General features: G+C 39.9%; 2 protein-coding genes across 13 annotated transcripts in view; one reads left to right on the forward strand and one right to left on the reverse strand.

Annotated features, from left to right (window-relative positions):
• Window positions 1-2,270, forward strand: part of SLTM (SAFB like transcription modulator) — a 25,597-nt gene extending 23,327 nt beyond the window's left edge. For 9 of the 11 annotated variants that reach the window (XM_071568181.1, XM_071568184.1, XM_071568187.1 and 6 more), the window contains one exon: window positions 122-2,270. In XM_071568181.1, coding sequence (XP_071424282.1) covers window positions 122-230 — 109 coding nt within the window. In that variant the 3' untranslated portion in view covers window positions 231-2,270. The remainder of the gene's footprint in view (window positions 1-121) is intronic. The other 2 variants (XM_071568185.1, XM_071568190.1) reach the window with 1 other exon arrangement.
• Window positions 2,238-21,908, reverse strand: part of MINDY2 (MINDY lysine 48 deubiquitinase 2) — a 28,517-nt gene continuing 8,846 nt past the window's right edge. The window contains exons 3-9 of one of the 2 annotated variants that reach the window (XM_071568194.1): window positions 20,946-21,010; window positions 18,288-18,446; window positions 17,347-17,449; window positions 16,616-16,758; window positions 12,925-13,098; window positions 11,572-11,745; window positions 2,238-9,909 (exon numbers count right to left, since the gene is read on the reverse strand). In XM_071568194.1, the coding sequence (XP_071424295.1) occupies window positions 9,790-9,909; window positions 11,572-11,745; window positions 12,925-13,098; window positions 16,616-16,758; window positions 17,347-17,449; window positions 18,288-18,446; window positions 20,946-21,010 (938 nt within the window). In that variant the 3' untranslated portion in view covers window positions 2,238-9,789. Of the gene's footprint in view, window positions 9,913-11,571; window positions 11,746-12,924; window positions 13,099-16,615; window positions 16,759-17,346; window positions 17,450-18,287; window positions 18,447-20,945; window positions 21,011-21,908 lie in introns of both variants that reach the window. The other variant, XM_071568193.1, reaches the window with a different exon arrangement.

Below are 21,908 nucleotides of genomic sequence, written 5' to 3' on the forward strand. Positions count from 1 at the left end.
TTCAATTCTCTTTGGAGACTTTAACAGTTGACTGATATGAGATGTAAGAACATTATTACTTGTATAGCAAGAGTTAAGATACTTCCATAACTTACCACTTTTTTAAAACCTTTGTTTCCAGTAACTCTTCACCAATTAATAGAGTTGTACAGATCACAGGCAATTCCATGCAGAGGGGAAGTGGCTCAGGATTTAAGCCATTTAAAGGTGGACCTCCACGAAGATTCTAAGATCTACAGCTGCTTGGTTTCAAGATAACTTATTGAAATCTCTTGTAAACTTTCTCTGATTAAAAACAGGAAATCTTGTCTGGAAGTCCTGGTTAAATTTTTTTAATTTAACATGATTATTTTCCTCTCAATTTTGGAGGCATTTTAATAGTTACGTTGTAATTTTGGATAGTTTTTGTGTATCTTTGATAAGCATTTTCCCTGAAGCACTAGAGCTGTGTAAAAAGGAATTGGAACCAAAATATTTGTTAATCCTGTATAAAGGAATAGTTTGCAGCTGTGTGCTAGTTGTTTGATTTGCCAACATTAGCTCTGTGGTGTCATGCTAACTTTAAAGCAACTCCTCTCAACATACACAACTATAACCTCCATTTTGAAGGTTGTCCAGGCTATTATCTCTGCTTTCTAATTTGTAGAGAAATAAGATTGTTCTTTCATTACTGGGTATTATGTAACCTATTTTTGCAGAAGGTACTGTTACATTGAGTGCATTTATGTGTATTCTTGCAAATGTATTCTTTTGAAATAAACCTTCATATTCTGTATAGCTTCTAGTAAGTCTTTGAAACAGTCTTTGGGAAGGAAGGCAGAATTAAACAGATGTGATGGCACAGCAAATCAAAACATGGGTGCCCTTAGTTTCTAACTAAAACTTGTCTCCGTCACAGAGTTGAAAACTGAAAAGCACATTTGTTCACAGAAGAAAGATTAGTACCAAAATTAGTGGAACATTCAGGGGAGGCCTAAAGAAATAATTTTAATTTGCTCCTTCTGTTTAGCAAAGGTCTCAGGGAGCTTTGATAGAGCTGATTTTTACACCAGCCTCCCCCAGACTTTGGAATCCTGTAGGTGCAGTCCTGTCCAGGAACAGCCACAGCTGCTCCCTGCTGTGGCCTCAAGCAAAAGGGATGCATCTTGTTAAGCCTTTTGGTTTGGATCCACATGGAATGGCCCATGTTAAACCTTTCTGGCCCAGGCCCAATCAGAAATGTCAGGGGCAGAGGCAGAGACTCGCTGGTCACCCAGCCAGGGTCAGGGGCCAGTCCCAAACCCAACCCACTTTGGGAGAGCTGGGTGTGGAGTTACCAGCTGAACAGAACCCAGGAGCTCAGGAAGGAGTCCTAGAATGGGAGCTGGAAGTGTTTCCTGGTCCAGGCTGCCTTTTAAAGGACTGAAGTGCCACACTTTAGGCACAAGGCATGAGAAAATGCTGGTGTTGCACATGCACCTTTGCCCCCCTCACAATCAGCTGCTGTGTGAGGAACTGCAAGGACCTGTAGAGGAACCAAGTAGCAGAAAATGAGTTACACTAAACTGGTTTTGAGTAAGCAGCCTTTCAGGAAAGAGGAGAGGAGAGAAACCTGATATAACAGCACTGGCCATAATTAATCCTATGTGAATATTCACATCTGACAATAAACTTGAGCTTAAACAAAAAAAATGCACTTTCTTAGCAAGGGAATCACTTCACTTGATGTATTTAATACATCTCTGTTGTCCAATGCTTAGAAGAAAAATGTAAGAAGCTCAGTTTACTGAGTTGTGTTGCAGGAGTTTCCAAGAGCAAGTGCAAGTTCCCAGTGCACTTTAAAAAGTGCCTGCATTGGGCTGCAGCCTGTGCTTCATCAGGTCTGACAGCACGTGCAGAACAAGTATTTGTCAGGAGTTCCTAGTGGCTAATGGAGCAAATGGGAAATAGGGACGTTTATAACCTTAAAGCTCTAGAGGTACAAAAATACAACTTGAGTTGTGACTTTATCTTGCTTACATGACAGGTCTAGATGTGCTTCCAACAGTTAAAGGTTAATTAAATGAAAAGTGTGACTGTGCATATGAAGATATTTCACTTAAAGAAGGATGATGGGGGAAAAATGTTTGAAAGCAAATTGCCAAATACTGTGAATTTATAAAATACTTAAGTTTGTCCTTTTGCAGGGTGAGCTTTAGTTGGGTTGTTGGGTGTTGGTTTTTTTAGCATATCATCCAACCTTTATTATTGGAAAGAAATTAAATATCTAAATGAAATATTTATTTAAGTTTGCTCACTTAAATTTATTTACATACAATGAGTTTCAGAAGACTGTTAACCAAAATAAATCTCAGTTGGGTAAAGACCTTGAACTATAGAGGCTGATAACAAGAGACACTTTCTAAAAGGTAACAGAATTCAACAGTTTTGTGGTACACAAACAGAAAGGGGTATTAAGATACAGAACTGGATTTCTCTGAAAATTATTTGTGTTCAAAATTATTTTAACAATTTACAAGGAAAATGCTGTTTCCTTATAGTCTTTAAAAACACATTAATACAATATAAACAATTAAGGCTTTTAAAATGCAAAACATTCAGTAGTTGAACTTGATGCCATTACAGTGCTGGATAATGGTGTAACATGATGGAAAGGATTTCAATCACATACATTGGTACAGATGATCCTGCATGACCAGATGGAATCGTGTCATGCACCTCTAACATACCATCTCTAAACATGGAACTCCTCCCCTCTCTTGGTAAATCCACAGTAACTTACATTTACCTTTATTTTGCACTTCCTTTTCAAACTAGATTTGAAGCTCAGGTGAACAGTGGGTGACTAACAGGCTGCACTGCTGCTTTAACACAGGAATTGCACAACTCTGGTGGCATCCTGAAGACATTACTAGTCTGGAAGTTTTTGGAACTTTCCTAAAATACATTGGGGTTTTGTGTGTGCAGGGTTGTTTTTAAACTTTTCATGGTAAAAAGACCCAGTCAAGGCAGTTTAAGAGAACAAATCTTTGACTTAACACTGGAGACCTTGGGGCAGCTTCTGTAGGATTCATTTTTGTGTGTCCCAGCAGTAGTTTCTTTATGGAGTTTACATACATGTGTAAAAGGTGATTATCAGGAGTTTTACAAATAACAGCTATGCATCTGTTGACCAGAGAAAAGGATAATCAACAATTATTTAGGAAAACTTTGCTAAGAACTTTTTTTGTTGAAAGCTGTAATATGAAAGATAAATCAAAACTGCCATTTAACATTAAAGCTCTGTCAGGATATTGTGGGGAAACTGCTGCCACTATTTCTCATTCCCTGATAAAAAAATTACTGCAAGGTATTAACATTCTGTGATATTTTATGTAAGAACTAATACTGAGCAAGGAGTAACAGATCTAGGACATATTGCTGTGGGATAGGACTAAGTGCCACTATCAATTTTGTGAGGCTTGACCTGCAAACAGTGATAATACACTGCAAAAACCCAGGCAGAAAACATTCACAACTTGTATTAACTGGTTGGGGGTTATTGTGGGTTTTTTTTTCAAACTCCCCAAACCAGAATCCTCCTTATTTCACACATGTCTGCTCTTTCATTCCCTGACCAGTCACACTTTTGAACATAATGAAACTAGTGCTGTTAACACAGGTAAAGAAACCCTTGCTACAATGGATTTGTCTCTTGAAATTATTGTACTTATGGTCACTTCTTTAATGGGCTCTCCCAAGTTATTTTTGCTTGCCAGCCCCTAAGAGAAAGCATGGAAGAAATCCAGAAATACAAACACACTCCTGCAACCTGAGTATGTGGGATGCAAACGTGTAATTACTGCAACTATTCATGATAAAGAATGCAAAAGCTGAATTTTAAATAGTTTAAAAATCCACAAGCAGGTTCATTGGTTCCCTTATCAGACTGCAGGGTCTTGAAGGCACCACCTACTATACTTTTCCAAACCAAAGGATTTTACTTCCACAGCAATATTTTTTCCTACAGTAAATACAACTCAGTTGTAAGGTCTGCCAGGGCTGCAACTGGCCAAAGCCCTCCCATACTGTTCCTTACTCACCTCACAGAGTTTTTCAGACTTTTGAGTGTGAAGGACTGCACTAAAACTCAATTGTAAACAAAACAGTAATTAATATAAACCAGTTCCTTCTGGCTCTGGTTAATCTGCACCAAAATACTGGAGAGAAAATTGTCTTCATACTGTTTCATATTGTTATTTTGCAGTTCCCCAAAACAAGAGCTGACCAAACCCAAGGGTGTGCCCATTACTCAGCTGATTTACTGACACACTGCTGTTCCCTCTAACTGCAGTTTTGACCCTTTCCTTGGCACATGCCAGTAAATCAGAACAAAAGCCAACACAAGGTTCCTGACAAAAATCCCAGTTATCCCAACTTTTTTGGAAACACACTTAGGAAAAAAAAATCAAAAAATGCTAAACTAACCAGGTGAAATTTTCAAACCTGCTTGGCCTAATCTCAACTTTGAAAAGGTACAGCTGAAGCTTTAACCCCAAAAGCCTGTGCAAGTTTTAATCATGGCTTCAACAAGAAAAGAGGACATGAACTTCAAGACAGACTAAACAGCTCATTTTTTCATCCAGCTCTGATGAAGACCCAGCCTCAGTGTGTCTGACTGAAGGCCTGGCCCCATGAGACACTGGGGGGGGGCACTCCCCACATTTGTTTCACTTAATCTGGATGAGCCCTACACTGAAATCGGGTCAGCACTAAAGGACAGTTCAGGAGAGCAATTTAAAAAAAAAAAACAACAACTTGGCTGAGTTTGTGTCCCTGCCCACCCCCAACATTATGTACATTTGGCTTAGTGTTTGACTATTTCAAACAACCCCATTTCGTTCACTGTTGGCCCCACTGGCTGTAGAGACACCACCAGCCCCATCTCCCCTGAGAGCCCCCTGGGCTGTGGTGGGAGCTCTGCAGTGCCTGAGCTCGTGTCCCACCAACACTGACACTGAGAGCAGCAGCTGCCTGTGCTGCAGCACAAAGTTCCAGTGCCTGATTTGTGAGGATGCTGCTCAGACCGAGCTGCTAAACTTTGGGTACTGAAACTTCATCTGAATCCTTCCCTACAGATTCCCCAAACCTTGCACTAGTTTTTTGTAATTTTTTGTATGCTGTCCAGTAAAGGCAAACACAGGATTTTGACTTTCTAATGATGATTAACTAGAAAGTTAAAAGTTCTAACCCTGAAAAACAAAGAATTACCCATTTCAGCACACAAAGCCTCTCCATGAACACAAGTAATCCCACAAACCAGAGAAGGAATGATGAAGACAGGTTCAAACAAGTTTTCTAGAGCCAACCCTGATAAAGAGAGCTCAAAGTGAGAGGAGCTGACACCAAAATTGGACAGTAGACAACTAACATTTAATAAAAATATGTTATCAGAGGGTCAGAACAGCTCATCTTGACTTTGAAGCACAATAAGAGTGAAGGGCAGTGCATACAGTGCCAACTCCCTCGGAAATGAGCATGCTGGGCATTACCTAGGTGAGAAAATCTGCCCACTGCAAGCTGTGCCACAGCTATTTGTGTCCAAAATAACAGCAACAACAAGGACAAATCTCTAAACAATCTCAAGAGGTAGCACAGAGATTTTTATGTTCCAGCCTCCAGCTCCTTGGGGCATTTCTTCCCCATCAAAGCAGGTGACAGCTGAGCTTCCATCCCTTGATTTTCTACTGGACAACAAAACACAAGCTGTGAACAAGCAGCTGCATGGAAACACTATGGAGAGAACACCAGAGCTCTGGGTATGAGACTGTGTGAGAAAGTGTCCCTCCCTCAGTGTTCCCACTCAGCACTAACAGTCCAGTGCTAGTTGTGTTTAGTAACAAAAGGACATGCACTCCTCTCAACATGAAATGCCATTTTCAGTCCTTGGCATTTGCTATCTCTGGACTATATGAACATTTTTCAGTGTTGGCTTTTTCTTGTTACCAAGGTCTTGTTCAGCACAGAACAGATGGAAGAAATGTGAGCACAATATTGCAGCCGAACTCCAGCTTGTTATTTTTGCTTTTCTCTAATATTCTTTCTAATGAGGATACTGCACCTATTAATGTGCATTTCCTGAGTCACTTGCTGTTCAAGGTTACAACCTTTATAAAGCCTACTTTTATATAAAATAAAGAAGCTCTTGATTCAGTGTGTTGTATTTAAGGATGTAGCGTAGATTCTCAAATAAGCATCCTAATGCAAGAGCTGATCAAGCAAGGGGCTACCTTGGGGTACACAATGAGTGTAGCAGGAAAGAAGAAAGGCTCAGTTAGAAGTACATCAGCCTCACCTTTTGCTTGACTATTTCCTGCTGAGTGCACAAAAATTGCCATTTCAAGAACTCAGATTGCCTTTTATTACATACTGGAAAATCTTTTCAAGAGCTTGTGGGTACAAGTTTGAAGAAACACAACAATCCTGTGCAACAGCAGATGAGGCAGGGCCGGGCTGGCGAGGCCACGGGCACAGCAGAGCCGGCGCTGCCCCTGGAGCTGCTGTGCCCGCCCAGGGTGCCCCAGGGAGCTCTGCAGGGACACTGAACACAGGACCTGCTGGATTAACTGGATGCACAGCCACAAATCACAGTTTTTGCACTGTGTTCAAGTGAAGTTTCAGGAATGCTGATTTCATCCTCTGGGGTTACAATCTCCCTCTGGCTCTGCTCTGCTGGGCTGCAGATTCCAGGAGTGGCACAAGCAAAGGGGTGTATTGGAGCATTTACAAGGTGCCCTATAAAAACACTGATCTCTATGGCAGTGCTCAGGTTTTGGCTAATTTAACAATACTTGTCTGTAGCTTTTTCTATGTCACAACTATAATGCAATAACAAAAATTCTATGATTCTGTTTTCTGTGCTAGCTGTTATCTAGTGGAGAACAAGTTCTACTCTACTTTTCTGGACACTTTCATATATATTATGTAGATATTTGGAGCATGTGCATGCTAAAGTGTATAAACAGATTTAAGGTACAAATCTGTACCCTTCTGCCAGAACATGAGCTTCAAAAAAAAAAAAAGGCAAATGAAGTAAACAGTCAAACAGTCAGAAGTAGATACTGTCTGTCTGGTACTCCATGACTGTTTTGTGCAATATTTGTTTTCCAAGCTCACTGTTGTACAGGTAAAAGCAATTCTGTTCAGTTTTGTTGATCCTCAGATACCCCAACTGTGACATTTGCTTTTGGAATGGTTAGTCCCAGCAGGGCATAAATGGAGCTTCCAGACATATTTAATTTTGGATTATTAAGAAGCTCATCTAAGTTTTGCTACTAACATGTTCAACTTGTGCAGAACATTGCCCTAGATTTCAGGAATTCTTTACCTTTTTTCCAAAGTTTCAAGACCTGTAAAGAAAAAAGGATATTAACAGAAGGCTGTTTCCACAGCTGCCACCTCAAATACCCTGAAACCCTTTACTCCTTTATTGAAAGAGATTATCTGGGAGTCCCAACTTCATGATGAGCATTGCACTGAACTCTGTGACCTTCCTGTAACTGCAGAATGTTGGGTTTCAGGCACATCTGTCTGAAAAATGGAACCACTACATGAATTCTTCTAATATGAGCAAGTATCTTAGGCAGAGAGAGATATTCCATAGCCACAACAGCTAGATTTGTTCCAAAGGGAGTTTAAAGTGGCAATACTGTCACTGAAAATAATAACAAACACTTAGCTTGACATATTTATTTTTCAAGGTCAATAAATAAATGTAAATACACAAATTTGGAAAAATCATAGTAACAGAATGTTTTCAAACAACATTCTGGCTTAAAAGTCTCTGTTATTGACACTACTGGAATAGTTTCTGCTTAAAATAGCTAAGTCATTATGTTGGTGATCCTCCATCCCATTAATTTGTTTGAAGAAGTTAGGCTGCTGCAAAGGAAAAAAGACATCCCCCTTTGCTTTGACATAGAAAATGATCTGAACTGCACACATTAAGTATTAAAATTACTTTTCTGGATGTGACTCTTCTAGAGAAGAGACATTTTAAAATTTACAGTGTACATATTAGAGACCTCCTACTGTTCATTACTTCATCATTATAAAAGGGAAATCGTAACAAAAGTGGAAAAAAAACAACAGAGGAAAAGGCATGGAAGAAAAGTGATAAAAATTGGCCCTTTAGTTAGTAAGACATTCTTCCTTTATCTAATTTTCACTCTAGGTTTGTAACAGGTTTATGTGATGACCAGTTGCCATCACTGCACCAAGTCTGCCTGAAATAACTTTAAACCAGCTTTTTACTGGTGGACTTGCATTGGACACCCTCTCCCAACAGACTCTCCAAACACCCAACACCAGGAATGTCACATCCCACCTGGCTGCCTTAGCCTTCCCAGGCTACTGTGGATGAATGCTAAGGCTTAGAGCAGGAACACAACTTCTCCAGGAGAAGCAGCCTTTTTCAAAAGTATCTACAAATTGCTAAATAGAAATTTTTATCAAAAGGTTCAGTGAGAAGGTAATTGTTACCAATTTCATGGAAGTGGAGGAAGATTTGTGGTTCCCTCAAAATTCATCAAGTGTTCTGTTTCTGCATTCTATAAATACTACAAGACACAACATGTTTATTTGGTTCCCATAAATTAGAAAAATCTGGTTTCCAAAAATTCTAAATTAGTGATCTAAAAAACAAAATATTACACCTGACCACCTTCCAACCCACCTTAGAGAGCAGGTTCACTCCTCTCTCACCCTTCAGAAGTGTGCTTTTTTTAAGAATACAGGATTTATAAAACAAAAAAGTGTGGTTTTAACTACAGTACACTTGCTTAAAGACACAAGTGAACATGTTAACGTCATGTTAAAGTTCAAGGTACTTCTGGAAAAAAGGCAGATAGTTAGTTATTTTAACTCTGCATTCTTATATAGAATATAATGATTATTATAGACCTTAGTTCCTCTCATCATTCATCTATCATATGGAGAGGTCAATAAATAAAAGCTTATCTGGTCCAGTTTACCTACAAGAGAAAAATAATAAAAGAAAAAGAAGTTACCTACAAAATTACTTGTTTAACCCTGATAACATCTGAGTTGCCATACCCAGTTTGTCATTGCAAGAAAGCAAACAATATTCATCCTGCTTATTAATAGATGCCCCATTTTTTTATGACAATTTTTGTATGATGCCTATCAAGTCACATATTCTTGGGGCAAGACAGCTGGCCAGGAGATGCAGCAAGAGCAGTGACACGGTATAAATCTGGGTGCAGAAAAAGAACATCCCAGATCCAGAAGCAAAGAACTCTGGACACACTGAGGAGGCAGTGCCCAGCTGATATTTGGGCTCTTGTGTCATGAAGACTATACCCAGCCTAAGATATAGCTTCACACTATGGAAGTAACACACAACTCTTGTGCTCATGTACAGACTTCAGGAAAAAGCCTTGCACAAAATGAACGACCTTCCCTTGTTTAGAGCAGGAGACAAAAAAGCGTCCTAAATGATGGAACAAGTAATGGATGTCACTGTGACACAGAACTTGCCATGACTGGTGTGTTCAGCTACAAGGTGCAGTATTTCTTACAACTAACTCAAAGCACAGCCACGTCCAGCTGTGGGTTGGATTCCCTCTGGGCAGCACTGGGGCTTGGAAGGCAGTCTATGATTGCAACAGAGTCACCCATCCTCCTGGAGCATGAACAAAATCCATGGGGTAATCAGGCACAGGCGGCGTGTAACAGGTTTGTCTTCCTTTGTACTCCTTGGTTTTGCTTCTGAGGACGTGCCCTTGGCTCAGCCTCAGCACTGGCTGTTTGTTACAAGAGCACACAGCTGTTCTTCTCCTTGTCCCTCTCCTTGTCTCGGGGCTCCTTGCGCTTGCGCTCCGCGCTCCCGGATTGTCTCCCGCTGGCTGGAGAGGCAGCACCACCCGGCACCTGCTGTGCAGCAAAGAGAGCCCTGAGTGAGCACAGCTCGGGGGTGGGGGCAGCCTCGGGCACTACTGCATGGCCAGGGTTAAATGTTATGGAACACAGCAGAATTCAGGCAGGGGCTTTTGGTATAAATACAGTCAGCCATAGGACAAGGGGGCACGACGGGCTCAAGCTCTGCCAGGGGAAATTTAAGTTGGAGATCAGAAAAAAATTCTTTCCAGAGAAAGTAATCAGGCATTGGAATGGCCTGCCCAGAGAGGGGGTGGATTCCCCATCCCTGGAGGTTTTTAACCTGAGATTGGATGTGGCACTGAGTGCCATGATCTGGTAAAGGGACTGGAGTTGGACCAAGGGTTGGACTTGATGATCTCGGAGGTCTTTTCCAGCCCAATCGATTCTATGATTCTACTCCAGAACCTCCTCAAAATTGCTGGTTTCCAAATAATTAAGTCAGCTGAAAATACATTTCAAGGTCTATGTGTCCCTTCTGTTGTGTCCACATACTCAGATGTTGTTTCAATAATAAAATATGGCTTCAACCGTTTTCTGGCACTTCTGTGTTACTGTACTGGCATTTTTTCCTAGTTTCTTTTGTAAGACCATAATCCACATTTCAGAATTTGCAGAGTCAAAGTGTTGGTTTTGACAGCGAAATACGGCAAAACAGCAGCTTTTTGTGACTAGAAGCTTGTTAGGAACTTGGCAAGGGGGTTGGTGTACAAAGGCAACATAAGTTTTGTTAATTCATCATCTATTCCAACTGTTATCCAGTCGTAGCTGCAAATGAGCAGCAACCTGTTAAGCAGGTTCTTCAGTTCTTTCTACCTTTTTTCAGCCAGTAGTAGTGAATCTGTGTCTTAGAAGCAGCTACTCATGGTTCTATTAAAGCAACAAGCAGTGGAAATAACTTTTAATATCAAAATTCTTGTTTCATGCTTATCAAACATCAGGTAATGGTTCTGAAGAGCTTCAGGCCAAAGCTTCAGCCTCCATACACATAATTTCTTATGTATTTGTCAATAAAAGCAGTTCTAAAAGTCTTCAGTAGTTAAGAACTCCCTGAATCCAGAACACCAACTTAAACATTGCCTCTTGCATAGAAGATTCAGTTAAATTGCATTTTTGTATATTTTTGTATATACATGTTCATGAATCACATTTTCAAAGCATTTTGAAATCAGTTGCTTATGGGTATGGGAGAGAAAGGTCTATTAACTGCCTAATTTGAAATGTCTGAATAGATTCACGTGAGATCACAATCACCTAAAAATGTACAGCAACAAACTTCTGCAGGATGAAGACAAACTACAATGACAAACAAGTTATTTGAATGCTCTTTTGCAAGGAATGTAAAATACCAGCTAACACCATCTTTGTAACCTTACATATTAACTCATCCCATCATTCCAACTTCAGTGGTATGACTGGGACCCTAGTCCAGAAGGTTAGGCCAGCTTTGAAGCATTTAAGTGTCAGCAGCTGCCAATATCTACTGCAACAATTACAGCATATTTCTAAAGACTCCTGAATTCACCTCATCATTTGCTGTACAGAATGTGAACAGTCTCACCAGGCTGGAACATGGACAAACACACATTGTGTCTCTGCAATTAACTTCATACTCTCCAAAATTCATTATCATGTTCTGCAGTGTTGGTTCCTTACCTGGACCTGAGCAGCTGCTTGTTCTTGTTCCTGATAGTACTGAGAAGCTCTCCTGTCCTCCTCTTCCTGGAGCTTCTTGGCTAGCTCGAGGTCACTGATTCCTTCTGGGATCTGTTCCCAGTTAATCTCTTGATTTTGCTGCTCTTGTTGTAGAGACAATGCCATCAGATAATCCTAAACAGTAAATTTGTTCATTAATGCTCTTTCATACAGAAAAGAGTCAAGTCCCATCAAGTGCAATTTTCACCCTGTGCTGCTTCACAGAACCATCACTTTTCTCCCAGCCTTATCTTCAGAGGGAGAACAGGAATTGTTTCAGAACCTGTCCATAACCTCAACTGCAGGAAGGCTGACAACAGCTGCATTACTATCTCCTTTCACAGTGCCTACATCACAGCACAAAACCCCACAAAAGCTAAGTAAAAGAACTGGCTTTCAGGGTTAACTTCCATTAGCTGGACAGCAGCTAAGGACAGAGCCAGCTCACACCAGTTCTAGGCAGCACATTCTGAAGCTGTTACTTTGTAATTTTCTCTTTCTAATTAACAGTCTGATTATGCTTGATGGAGTATCTGTCCCACTCCACTGCACATTGTTGGGAATATATAAGGAACACCAACTCCTCAACAGATGAGAAAATAATCTAACAGTAATTTTGCATATAACTAAACACCAACTTAAAGTAGTACTAGCCCTGTTATATCTCCCAGACTTTCATTCTGCAAGAGAGATGCAGCACTTGAATTTATTAATAAGCATATTATTAATTTCCCCCCCCCCAGCATTTAAAAAACATGAATGATGATAAATGTTCAGAATGCAAGATTTCCAAGGAGCTTGGCCTTGCTCTGCACTTACGACTGGTACAAGTCAGCCCCACCTCAGACATGACTTGTGTAAATTCTTATCTCATTAGCAAACACCCACCATGACACACAATTTGCTGTGGGTTTTGTCCTACATTCAGCCAGAAAGCAAACTTCAGTTAGGACAACATTAATGAGCTGCAATGAGCTTGTTCTGGAGGACACGTTCCACACTCTTCCATACACAGAGCACACCTGACATCTCACCGGAGCAAGTTCTTTGCAAAAGTGGATTCCAAGAGACTGAAATAATTTTCCAAACTATTCAGTTGGTGTTACTTTTCCTCCCTCAGAACCCATATTAGTACTTTCAAGTAGCACCTGTGGAGACCCCCAATCTCATTATCTAAAGAATATTTTCCAGTCCCACACAGGCATCAGTACATACACCCACATCTGTGTATTTACACACATATATGACTAAAGTAAGCACCAATTGCTATATAGAGTCACAAGCTAAGCAGAAAGCCCAGCAGGAAGGCAGTACCTGATCTATCTGATCCTGCTGCCCTCTGTAGACTGTCTCAGGGTCCGAGGGAGGCCGCAGGTGGAATTCAGAGTCACAGAAATTCCCGTCTCCATCCACGTTGTGCAAGCTTTCCCACACAACCTTCTCCTCTGTCAGAAAGCCCTGGTCTGTCACCAGCAGGTAGAGCTGACCCTATGCAAGAACAAAGAAAAACTGCAAAACTTAAAAAAATAACTTCTTATAATCCAAGTATCAGAAATGATCAGGGCATACAAATGTTGCATTCAAATACAACATCCACTGAGAGATTTTAGCAAGTTTAAAAATGAAATCATTAAGCACACAGCATTAAACCAACAGATAGTAGTATTCACTGCCATCCTTAATTTCTGTATTCCATTTGGTAACTTTTCTTTCTTAATGAAAGTTCATATTGACTAGAAATTAATATAAACATTAATATATATAAGAATGAATATACTGATACATATCAAGCTATAATACCTTGACAGCTCCTTGGAAACACAGCTAAGCAGCACACCTAAAGACTGGCAATGAAAAATCACATTAAACTCCAAGGGCAAGATAGGGAGACAAAGATGATCTTTCCACATAATCCAAGAGGCACTGCCTCAAAATGACCACATCTCAGACTTCATGTGTTATAATGGGTTTTGATAGAATTTGAGGCCCATTTCAATTGAAAAATCTAAACTTAAGATTCTTGCTGTCAGTTGTCACCAATAACTGTTTTTGTTGGCATTTTAGCATTTTTACAGTTCTGTAAAGCCAAATGTCTTGATTTCCAACTCTGAAATTATAAAATGGGCTGGTCTGGAGTGAAAAAGACAATGCTAACAAGTTCAGAAACCAAGGCACAGGAAGGATGAAATGCAAGCTTAGGATGAAGGAATGGAGAGGAGCTGAAATCCAGGGGAAGTAACCAAAGCAGGACTCAGGTGGGAGGAGATGGCTCTGCACATTTGAGGGATAGCAAAGTAGCATAAAAAAATCCCTGTTTGAATTTCTATTTAAATCAATCCATTTAATCTTATCCTACCTTTTTTATAATGTTTTAAAAAAATGTACTCCAGCTCAAGAATGCTATTACTGACCACACAGCACATTAAGGCTGAAGGGTCCATCAGTGTTACTGAACGTGCCAGATCAAGGTAACGCAAAACTTGTTGCAATGGTTTAGTGTAAAAATCAAAGCAGTCTACTGAGACATCCACAAAAATTTGCTGTTTGCATCACAGCAGCACACAAAGGGTTCTCAAAGATCACTGTGCTAAAGATGTACCAAAGCAAGAGGCAGATCCTGTCCTAACGATTTCACAGAATTAACAGGCCAAAAATGGAAACATCATCCATATTCCACATGTATAGAATGAGCTCACTGATTTCTCTCAAGTCATTAAACAACTGTCTAACAGAGGGGCTGAAATTACCATCAGATCTCTTCAATCCTCCCCTGTTCACAGCCAGCCCTCCTGCCACTGGGAGGGCATGAAGGAACAAAGACTGTTTGAAGACTCACATGCAGCAATATCACCCAATACCATAAAATGCACCCACACAAAGGCCAAATAGAACAGGTAAATATCACCCAAACAAACCCAAGCACAGATCTGCATTGGATGTTCAAGCTCTGGAATGGAAGTCACCCTTACAGACATGAACACAAGGGTCAGCAACAAGTCTGATCACAACATGATGGAAGGAATCACCTTTCCCTTGGAAACCTGCCTAAAACCCAAATGCTACTTCTGATGCTTAAAAATCACCCAAGAAAATAAAAGGAAGCAATTTCACAGTATTTCCAGTTTGCACAGAATACCTATGTGACAGCATCTCATATATAAGACAACTTTAAAAAGATGTAAAAACAAAATTAAATCTCAGAATGTTTATGGTAAGTGTATTTGAACCTTCTAGATTTTATTTTGAGCAGGATATTGATTTGAACAAAACCTAAAAAAGGCATGTTTGTGTCAGATTTTCCTCTGTTATGCTATACATTTTTAATTACTTTGTAAAGAACCCATAAACTGTAATTTAGTAATAATACTGAACTAGGAAAATGTTTCTGCTTTCACCATCTCCAAACTATTACAAACTGAGTTTTTCACACACTAATATTTAGGTGTATCATTGCCTTGATGGGATTAGAATCTAGTACCTGTCTTCAAATGTCAGAGGAGATATTCAAAGTCAGTTTAAAGCTAACACTTGTTTGACACAGAGAACTTTTTCAACCAAACAAAATTCATATTCTTCCTTTGTTTTTAAGACTTCCTCAGTTGAACTATACTTGAACACTGAATGAAAAATGTCACACTAGGGCAAATAATAAATTTAATACAACTCCCTAATGAAAGGCAAACTGCATTAGATACCCCCAACACCTACACAGCACCACCCTAATTCCAACAGCAATTGCTAGTTCAGAACATGCTGCTTCACTGAACAAAAGGCAGCAAACCAACAATCACAGCTCCCTCGTCCTTGACAAGAGACAGTTCCTCTTCAGGTGTGGAATGAGAGAACAATGGGAAAGCACAGGTCACAGATCCAAAGTCATCTTTCCCTTGTTTTTTACCAAGTGCTCTGATCTCTATTTCATATTGGTATCATTTAATTGAACTGAATTTCTCAAAAAAGCAAACAGGACCCTCACAATATTGCTAATATTCATGTAACTTCTGGCAATAATTGGACAACTTGCATTTACAAAGTCAGAGGAGTCAGCTCTTTCTCTAAGGTGTGTTGTAGCTGCTCATCTCTACAGATGATCTTCCAAGAGCTTCCATGGTTTTATTCCTTCTACTTGTAACAAGAAAAGAGAGGCCTTGTCCCCAGCCTGGTTTTGCTAATGCCAGGCACGTTCTTTTCCCAAAGCTAAAGGCTCCCAGGCCAACCCCCCTGGCACAGCCCAACTCCACTGAGGGGACCTCGTGGTTTGGAAAACCCTTCTATCACATGACCTTCACACTGCCTCTAAATTTGGGCTGCACTGAGTGAGGACCTGCCTGGTGCCAGAACCAGCCACTCTGCCCCAGCACTGCCAGCCCACGGGACCAGTCTGGGTGCTGGGAGACAGGGACACACCACCCACACCACCATGTGCACCCTGCCCAGGCTCCTGCACTCGGGTCCACCCAATGCCACACACAAAGGGAAAGACTGACAGAATCAGTAAGAACTGCTGAGTGTAGAAACATTCACAGATTCAGATTAAAAAAAAATAATCTCTTCCCTAACAAAGGGAACCAATGCTGTAGCTCATCTCAACTTCTCCAAATGTTTGGTATTTTCAAATACCATGATGGAGCTATTCATCCACTGGCCCAAATGTAATGCAAAGGTTTAGGTCCTCAGAAACAAGAAATTAAATTAACCTTATCGCTGCCAATCACAAACTGCAAGTAAATTTAAGCCATGTTGGCTGTGTATGTCATAACACACAACCACAAAGAGTTAACACAGGGAGCAAACTGAACATCAAGGGACGAGCTACAAGAGGATTTAAAGTAATAATAGATCCTGATATCTAAAACACTCTAATCAGTAATTCATAAGTAACATTTGCTACATTTGCCATAAACCACATTTACATAAACTGGAATTTGTTTCTATTTCAAGGCAGTGGAAAACGAAGATTTGAAACAAGAACACAAAACACAACAGTAAAGAATGTTAAATATACCTTGTATTTGGTCATGGTGCTAAAATGGTTGTTCCTGAAGAACACACAGAGCTCTCCCTCCTGGACAGCTGAAGTCAACTCACACAGTCCATGGTATGTCAATTGTGTTGCTGTGTTATTTAGAAACTGCTCAGCTACAAACCCTGTAAAAGCAATACAGAATGTTATGTGTGTCTATCACACACTGGCTAATATAAAACCTGCTACAATAGCAGTATATTTCCTGTCTCCCCCCTTGTAATATGCCCGCACATTGCCACCAATCTAAGGAACACATACAGAGAGGGGGAAACAAGTTGGAAGTTCTAAACCCACAGCACTGCAGAGAAGCCTCTCATGTTCAGGAGTGCTGTACTCATTTCTAATATCACTGATCTTTTCCTTGTCATCATGTAGTATATAATTCATATTCTAATTATAGGAGATAATACAGAGCTGGGCTGAAACCTGAGTGCTGCCCATACCACCTTTGCAGAAAGAGAAGTTCTCTCATGCTTTTGAAGAAGTATATTGAATAGATCAAGAGAATGCACCTGGGTTCTTGTTTCAGAAATGGCATCAGAGAAGTTTAGAAGACAAGCACAGTGCTGTCTGCCAGCCTAGGGAGAGGAGCTCAGCAGGCAGAATGCAGCTCTTCACACTTGGATCTCTACATAGCAGGACCCATGTGAAAAACATGTAACTTGGTTTTGTTAGGATACTTTAACAAAGCATAAAAAACTGTTACCAACCTTCACTAACCAGTTCACTGTTGTCTGACTGTTTACAGGAAATAATCTTCTCCACCAGCTGATTATAACTGCAGTTACCAACTGCTTTTACTATGTCAGGAACCTGCAGCAGGAAGAAACAGCACACAAAAACAGAACTTACCTTTGAGAAGGACAGCACAATGGCAAGCCTATGGCAATTATTCATAAGAAAATAAGAGTTCAAAGAGAGGATGTTATCCCCTTAAAAATACTAGACCAAAAGCTTTAGCCCACAGTGTTTTGCTGTCTCAGATCCCATTCTAAATCCTTAAACCCTCAGCATCAAAAGCTGTTGCTAAAGCAGATGAGGAGAGAACAGGGCATCAGTCGGATCAGTGGGACCAGGGGGAACAGAACAGAAACTCTCACCAACAGGCATGAAAAGAAAAAATCTGAGGCAGATTATTTGAGCCAAACTCACCAGTATTCCCCTAAGTAAACAGTACCACTTTCCTGTTTATTAAATAATATAATTAAAAATAAATTACATGTTCGTTAAAGATGAAGTTCTCTCCAATCAATTTTACCATCCCTATTTCTCAAAAGCAGTGACTAGTAAATCAGAATTAAAGAAAGGGGGAAAGTAACTTTGTACTCCTTCCAAGTGTTCTCTAATAATCTTTCAAAAACAACAACTGGGACACTATCTGGTAACTTAACTCCATCAGAAAAACAGTTCTCATTTATAGAGTTATAGAAGGCTTTTAAAGTAGTTTGACTACAGAGCCAGGCTGTGCAAAGTTCCTGCACTAAAACATACACACAGTCTGTATTCACTCCTCAATTTTTCTCACTAGATATAAAAAAATACATTACCATACTTGTTATTGACTTGTTAAAATTCTGAAACATTCCCCTCCCACAAAAAACATTCAGAATAACTCACATTCTGACTCAATTATTAAAAAAAGAGAAGTTACCTGAGGATCCACTAACCATCCATGGTACAAGGGGATATCAAGAAGATCAAACACTATGCACTCAGGTGTGTATTCGAACACTCGGACACCTGTGAACTTCACATTGACATCCAGCCCCGTCTGCAGCTTATGGAGAATTGCCATGGCATCACTCATGTTCTGACAGCAGAAAGAAGAGAGACAGACGACCAAATAGAGCTTTGTACACCTGGTGGTTACTCTTGCAACCCTTCATCATTTAGAATTCATCAACTCAACTTCAAAAAAATTACAGAAAGGGAAACTTCCCAAACACCCATTTCAATGCACATTCACAATATTGATTCTCATTGTGCCAGAGGACATCTGAAAAAAAAGAACTCTGCCTCCTTTCTTCTACACCCATAAGCTGCTTTTAGGCAGCTCCTGTTGCTTTTAGCTCTATTTTCCATAGTCACAAGCCAGTCAGATGTCCGCAAGAAAACTGAATTATAAGGGAAGCTCCGAGAGACTTTTCTTGAGGATTCTTCTCCCCTGATAAGTCAGGCTGAAGTTCTTGCCACTACACAATAATGAACAAAACAAAGATTGACACAGACCTACCTGCCAACTCTAATTTCAGGGTTCAGTACTTCAAGTGATGAGCAATTAAGACTCTGATCTTTCTGTTTCATAAGAAAAATTTGCTATCTTACTTTGGGCACACCTTTATGGCCTATAGATTCTACTGTAGAAACACGTGATGAAAGTAGCACTTACTATAGCATTGATCCCAATGGAATCCTAAGGGAAATTATCAAATTATGAAGAGCCAACTACACAAAGCAAAGATGAGTCAAAGAAAAAGTGCTTTGTGAGGCAGTTCTCTTGAGGGAACAGACAAGAAAATTTCCTGACATGCAGGAAAAAGAATTTTCCACCAAGTGAGAAGAGTTCACAACAAGCATGATTAGAAAGGATGTGCAAAAAACTTGGGGAAACTGAGGCACTTAGTTTTTGTTTGTTTGGGGTTTTGCTGGGTTTTGTAACATTCTGTTGCTTAAGAGGAATTCAGGCTTGCAACAGTGGGGGAAAAAACCCATGAGAAAACCCAGGAACACATTTTGGACAAGAGATGGAGACAGGAAAGATTCAGAGCCCAAACCCACTGATGGTCAGAGACAGTTGCCTCTGCTGTTTCCTGATGCAGCACCTGCACTTGAGCACAGGTACAATGAGCGAGAGTTTCAATGCCTGCAGCCCTTTAACTGAAGTGCTCTGTCAGGGTTGTTACCACTCCCACTACTTCACTACATGTTGCTTCATCCCACTAATAATTTTGCTGTCACGAGATTTAGAATTTAGCAAGATTTGTAAATAATTTTCAAGACTAGCTCAGATTTTTTTTAAAGTTTTTATTTTTATAATAGCAAACCAAACCACCTCAACAAGTGCATGTCATTAGTAGAGACCAGATACCAAGCATGAGAAGAAACCAAACCTACTAGAGGTGTTTTAAAAGAAATTTTGCTACACTCTTACTCTACTAAAAGAATAGGAAGTCTATAGTAAATCAGCACTAGTCATCCACAAACTCAGATCATACATCTACAGACAATAGATGCATTTATTTTGTAATGTTTACTTTGCAAATGAATCAGGATTACATCAAACTGACCAGAAAACCACAGAAATTTCTCACTACAATTTCAACAGTCCTTTCTACCTTAGCTATTTCTGCACCTTCAAAACAACTTGGAAGATTACCAGAACAGAAGGCTTCCTTAAAATTACAGTGAAATATTTAAGGTGACATTTATGTAGTAAACCCATATATTTGAGGACAAAAAAAGCTATAGAGTTTGTACTTTCACCAGGCATAGAGTTTTCATCATCCTCCTATATGTTGATTATAGCTATAAACCTTCTACAGCACAGAATTGTGGAAAAAAATAGCCAATTTTGTTATTACAAAAGTAATTCCTATAATTTGGCACAAAGCAATCCCAAATTACTCAATTTGGTTTCCAACACTGAATGAGAGCAAGAAAAAAGGACCTAATAGTAAATAGAACTAGCCTGAAACCCAAGACCTACAAAAAACTCAAATCACTTTTCCACGAGTAACCAAAAACCGGCCATGACAACCGACAGAGCTTGAAAAACGTGCTCCAGGACAGCATATCCTGCACCATTTTTTTCTAAAACTAATAGCATTATCTTTAGCATAGAAAGACTTCCCTGATGATAAACAGTAGTCAAATGATATTGCCTTTCATAACATGGAATTAATCTCTTTTTGTCTATCACTATTAAGAACAGAGACTGTTCTCTTGCTCACTTTACACCCTCAGAAAACTCCATAGCAGCATCACAGAGCACAGCACACCGAAGGACTTCAAAAAGCAACCACGCTGTTACATACTTTTATTTATATTTATTTATACCTTTGTGTTACAGTTCCTGAATAAAACCCATCTCAGCCAAACCCCCCATCATTTCACGTGTTAACAGATACTGAGTTTTTCTTCACTAATTTGAAGTATATACAAATACTTTACATCCAGCCCAGGAAAAAAGAAACTACAAACAATGGTTTATATGTTTCTGGTTTTTAACAAGGTGATAAACATTAGGTGAGGAAAAAAAGTTTTAGTTTCCTCAGACATAAGAAACTGTATTTTAGGAGTAGCTCCTTACCTGCTCATAATTAAGTCGCTGAATTTCAGATATTTCTTTAGGTTTTGCATCAAGAATATAGTCTCCTAAAAAACCAAAAATAAAATGAAATTATTCCACAGCAAAGCTTCAACAGTTCTGTGAACACTTCTGAATGAAGCTGACTGATAAGAAATATCACCATGGAAATCTTCTACCAAATTAATGAGATTGCATTGTTTTATAAGCTGAATCGTAATTATGGAGTAAAATATAGGTATAAAAAAGTAAAATTGTATTAAGAAATTAATTCAAATGGCCAACCTTGTTACCAAAGCAGCATTTCATAATCCCTTGAGGTATCATACCAACCTCTTTATTATTCAGAAATTTACCTCCCTCTCTACCTCAACTTAAAAACATTAAAGGTCAAATTGTTCATCATGAAATATGTAATTTCATAACACAATTTTAAAAGGCAACCATTTATTCTGACTGATACTATGAATGTTTTGGCATATATTTCATACACCAATAACTCTACAAAACTTGTCATGCTGGTTTTGCCTGGGGTAGAATGAACTTTCTTTCCAGTGGCTGGAACGGGGCTGTTTGGGATTTGTTCTGAACACAGTGATGACAACAGAGACGGTTTTGTTACTGCTGGGCAGGGCTTGCACAGAAGCAAAGGCTGCCCCTGCTGCTCCCACTGACACACGGGCAAGGAAATTGGGGGTCATGGGAAGCTGGGAGGAGACACAGCCAGGACAGGTGAGCCCAAGCGACCAAAGGGATATTCCAGACCATCTGGCATCATGATCAGTATATAAAGTGGGGGGGGAAGGAGGAGTCAGGGGAACATTTGGAGTGATGCCATTTGTTTCCCAAGGCACCGTCACAGGTGATGGGGCCCTGCTCTCCTGGAGAGGCCGAGCACCTTCCTGCCCACGGGAAGCAGTGAAGTCATGCCTGGGTTTGCTTTCCCTTCCCTATTAAACTGTCTTT

Source organism: Pithys albifrons, chromosome 13 (assembly GCF_047495875.1).
Source record: "Pithys albifrons albifrons isolate INPA30051 chromosome 13, PitAlb_v1, whole genome shotgun sequence".
In the NCBI taxonomy this organism is placed as follows: Eukaryota; Metazoa; Chordata; class Aves; order Passeriformes; family Thamnophilidae; genus Pithys; species Pithys albifrons.